The sequence below is a fragment of the Pseudomyrmex gracilis genome, unplaced genomic scaffold (genome assembly GCF_002006095.1).
Source record: "Pseudomyrmex gracilis isolate BER0280 unplaced genomic scaffold, ASM200609v1 scaffold_2492, whole genome shotgun sequence".
Taxonomy (NCBI): domain Eukaryota; kingdom Metazoa; phylum Arthropoda; class Insecta; order Hymenoptera; family Formicidae; genus Pseudomyrmex; species Pseudomyrmex gracilis.
Window position 1 is genome coordinate 3,688 of NW_018023076.1, and position 3,592 is coordinate 7,279.

The 3,592-nt window shown below is 29.8% G+C and overlaps 1 protein-coding gene across 1 annotated transcript in view; it reads right to left on the reverse strand.

Annotated features, from left to right (window-relative positions):
• Positions 1-51: 51 nt before the first annotated feature.
• LOC109862842 overlaps positions 52-3,592 on the reverse strand; it is a 5,984-nt gene continuing 2,443 nt past the window's right edge. Inside the window, exons 3-5 of the mRNA XM_020442994.1 lie at positions 794-1,062; positions 518-676; positions 52-322 (exon numbers count right to left, since the gene is read on the reverse strand). Of these exons, the coding sequence (XP_020298583.1) occupies positions 52-322; positions 518-676; positions 794-1,062 (699 nt within the window). The remainder of the gene's footprint in view (positions 323-517; positions 677-793; positions 1,063-3,592) is intronic.

Genomic DNA, 3,592 nt, shown 5'->3' on the forward strand with positions numbered 1-3,592 from the left:
CTAACAAATACCAAGAAATGAGTTAATTTTCAAATAATTTTAAACAGAAAATTACATTACCTTGGCACTAACACTTTCACAAATATGATTTAATGATAAAAATTTAATTAAAAAATAAATCGTCCATATGTCAGTACAAAGCATAAGCAGCACTTTTGCTTGCCCGCTCTCATATGTGTGGATAAGACATAGCTGTACATGATATTGATAATAAAGTATCCCTAGAAAATAACCAAAACAAGAAACCATTTGCACAGTCATTTGCATTCCATAAAATCCATTTATATTCCGAGCTATACAACGAAGTTCCAAATGAAGATGCCTATAAACAAAATAGAAATATTTATTTCTTATATCTATATATTTTGATGTGATGAAGAATATATTTTCTATGTAAAATTATAATTATAACTGTACAAGTAAATAGCGAAAGATTGTATGTGGTTTTAGATTAAAAAAATTTTTGTAGATGTTTTTTCTTCAATTTTATTACGTGTTATTAAGATATATTAATTACATTGCAATCCACAACTCATGCTTGCGATACTCTGTGTTTCGAACATAGCGACGACTGACAGTAAGAGACTTTTTCCACATGCATCTTAATCCATAGTCCTCATTCTCTGAGAGTTGCACAATGCGGTCGTTTATTTTATCGAATCTGTTACCGATATATCTGTGGTAAAAAATAAAAAAAGTTTCTTTTATACACTCTTTTTTATAAAGGAGATACCAAAATAATGTGTTTTATTTAGCATTATGTGATTTTTTTATAGTAATAATAATATATTACCTTAACATATATATAATTGTCAAGTCGTGTAAAGTATTGATATGTACAGAGTAAACTATAATCCAAGGTATAATCATCGCAGCTTTCGTATTAGAGTGCTGTGTTACACACACTAAACCGTCAAAAATATTTACCAGACCTACCATTATGAACCACGAAATCAATGACCATTTTATCATTTTTCGTTCTTTATCATATTCTTTAGATATTCCAAGCTTTACAAATGTGTCATCTACAATATCCAGTTTCTTTATGAACTCTCGGTATTTCTATGAATAAAATAGGTAAAAAAAAATTATAAAAGTAAGAAATATCTTATCCTTGAAAAAAAAAACTAAAACTTGGTAGTGTTTGATACTATGTAGAAAAATACTTTTTTAATACACTATCATCAATTGTGTTTTTATCTTTAAATAGATTTATTGAAAATTATAGATGTATTGAAAATTCTTAAACTTGACGTACTATATTAAAAAATATTGCTTGCAAATAGTAGTTAGACAAAAGAAAAAAAATGACATGTTTTATATATTACATATATTACACATGTAAAATTATTGATATGTGCAAAACACCACTGCAAAGTTTTGTAAAATGAAACCAATATAATTACTTCGTGTTTGAAAAATGTAATAAGTATATGTAACATTGAAAGAAATAAATTTAGTCCTATTGAAGAAGAATCTATAACTTTCATAATTCCATCTGGCACTATGAATGTTACTGTTACAGTATGGAACGCCCAAGCATAAACAGTCCACACAATTAGTATATAAATGACACTGAAACAAAGTCTTAAATGACTTTTCGGATATATGTAAATCCCGCAACCCGTGAAGAAAGTGACTACAAAATACGGATGCATGACTTTTTCCATAGTGTCATACATAATCGCAACACTTGCACTTCGCTATGATAACTACCAGGTCTTACCCTGGTAGTCGATGAATATTGTTGTATATTTCATCACGGTGATGGCACTTAAGTAGATTTTCACAGTAACAGTATTGAATTAGTAAGTATTATTATGAGTTTTTTTTGAAGTAAACAAATCGATCGTATAACTTATAGGAAAAAGAGAAATACAGAAACGTAAGGGTGACCGAGGCACATTGAGACATGCAAATTATATTATTACAAATATCACACTGTACACCATATGCAATATTGGGTACATTACATTATAGACACATCCTTTAGTTTTAAGAAAAAAATATAATATTTATTTATATTTTTATACGAACAAAGGTATTTAATGGTAAACACGATTGTGCAAATTTGTCAATGTGCCCCATATCCGAAATGAGTTGTCACATAAGCTAAACTTTTGATTTTCTTGAGTGTAAGACAAAAGTAAATATCTAAAACACGTAATTAATAACTTCTTAGTTCTTCTTTTGAATCACTAAAAATTATTTTTGATTTACCACAACTCACTTGTACAAAATATATTTTTACATGTATGTTTTTTTCTGAAATGTTTTCATAATATCGAGCTACCGTACGATAGTTTATTTTAAATACTAATGCAGTTTGTTGCATTGACAATGTTGTTGTTAAAGATATAGCGTGACGTATCTTACTGCGCACGGCGAATACTTCGTCGCGCATATTCATCGTCTGACAACTTGCTCCGTCTGTTTCACAATGAGTTACCTTACCTCAAACGTTCATTTTAAATAAAAAATATTATATTTAAACTGCGATACGATGACGAGTAAATAAATATAGTAAAACTTATTTAAAAGTTTAAAGATGTTGATAATGGCTGTTTGAAGGAGACACGGAAACTAATGTGTATATTGATTGAATTAATTTATTGAAAACAATGTAAAAAACGTTTTCGACCTCTAGATTAGACGTTTGCTTCAAACAGCCATTATCAATGTCTTTATATTTTTTAAAAACTCTTTAAGAGGGTCCTGGACCTTCCTGTTATTACCGATCGAACGAGCAATACGTACTTTAGACTATTCTTCGTAATTATTGCTCGGATAGAAAAACGGCTCTACAGAATTAAAGAAAATAATAAAATGAATGGCAGACACTTTTCAATATATCAAAACTTTAACAAAAATTTTTGATGTTACAATCATCTTTACTTTTAGTGTACTGGTATTTGAAGTTCAAGAGTTATGTATAAAAACCAACGAGTGTCTGCCATAGACACAACATTGAAGAATGTAATAAGACTATTAGACTACGATTTGGAAGCCTACAATAAAAAAATAGAAAAATCTAAACTACGTTTCGTGTACACGTTTGCTAGCATTTCAGTGCTAAGAATATAAAAATGATTAGTATATAGTTCACGGATATTGGAACAGATGGCGCTGCAACATGTCGATAAAAAAAATTGCTACTATCTCTGGTTTTTTAACAAGGAGAGTGTACACCCTGTGGGTCACCGATTTTGATGCAATTTTGCAGAATGGTAGTACGCATATAGAAATAACAAATGCTATTCGGAGACGATGCAACTCTCAAGCATTTGCGAGAAATCGCAGTTTGAATTTTCGCGTGCTCCGTAAGTACAATTCGAAAAGAAAGTTTTTCGAAGTGGCGGCGTAGCGCAGCGAACTAATCGCCGCGCTAGTAGTCCGCGGGTCGCATGTTCGCTCCTATGCTAGTTTTGTCTTGTTTTTTGTTTTTGTTTGTGGTATCACACTGGTAGGATTATTATAAAGACAAATATAGAAAACATACTATATATATAATATTATATTGAAAATATTTAATAATATGCAGAAAAATACATTTTGAAACTATTTTTTTTGGTGTGCTTTTAATAAAAACACA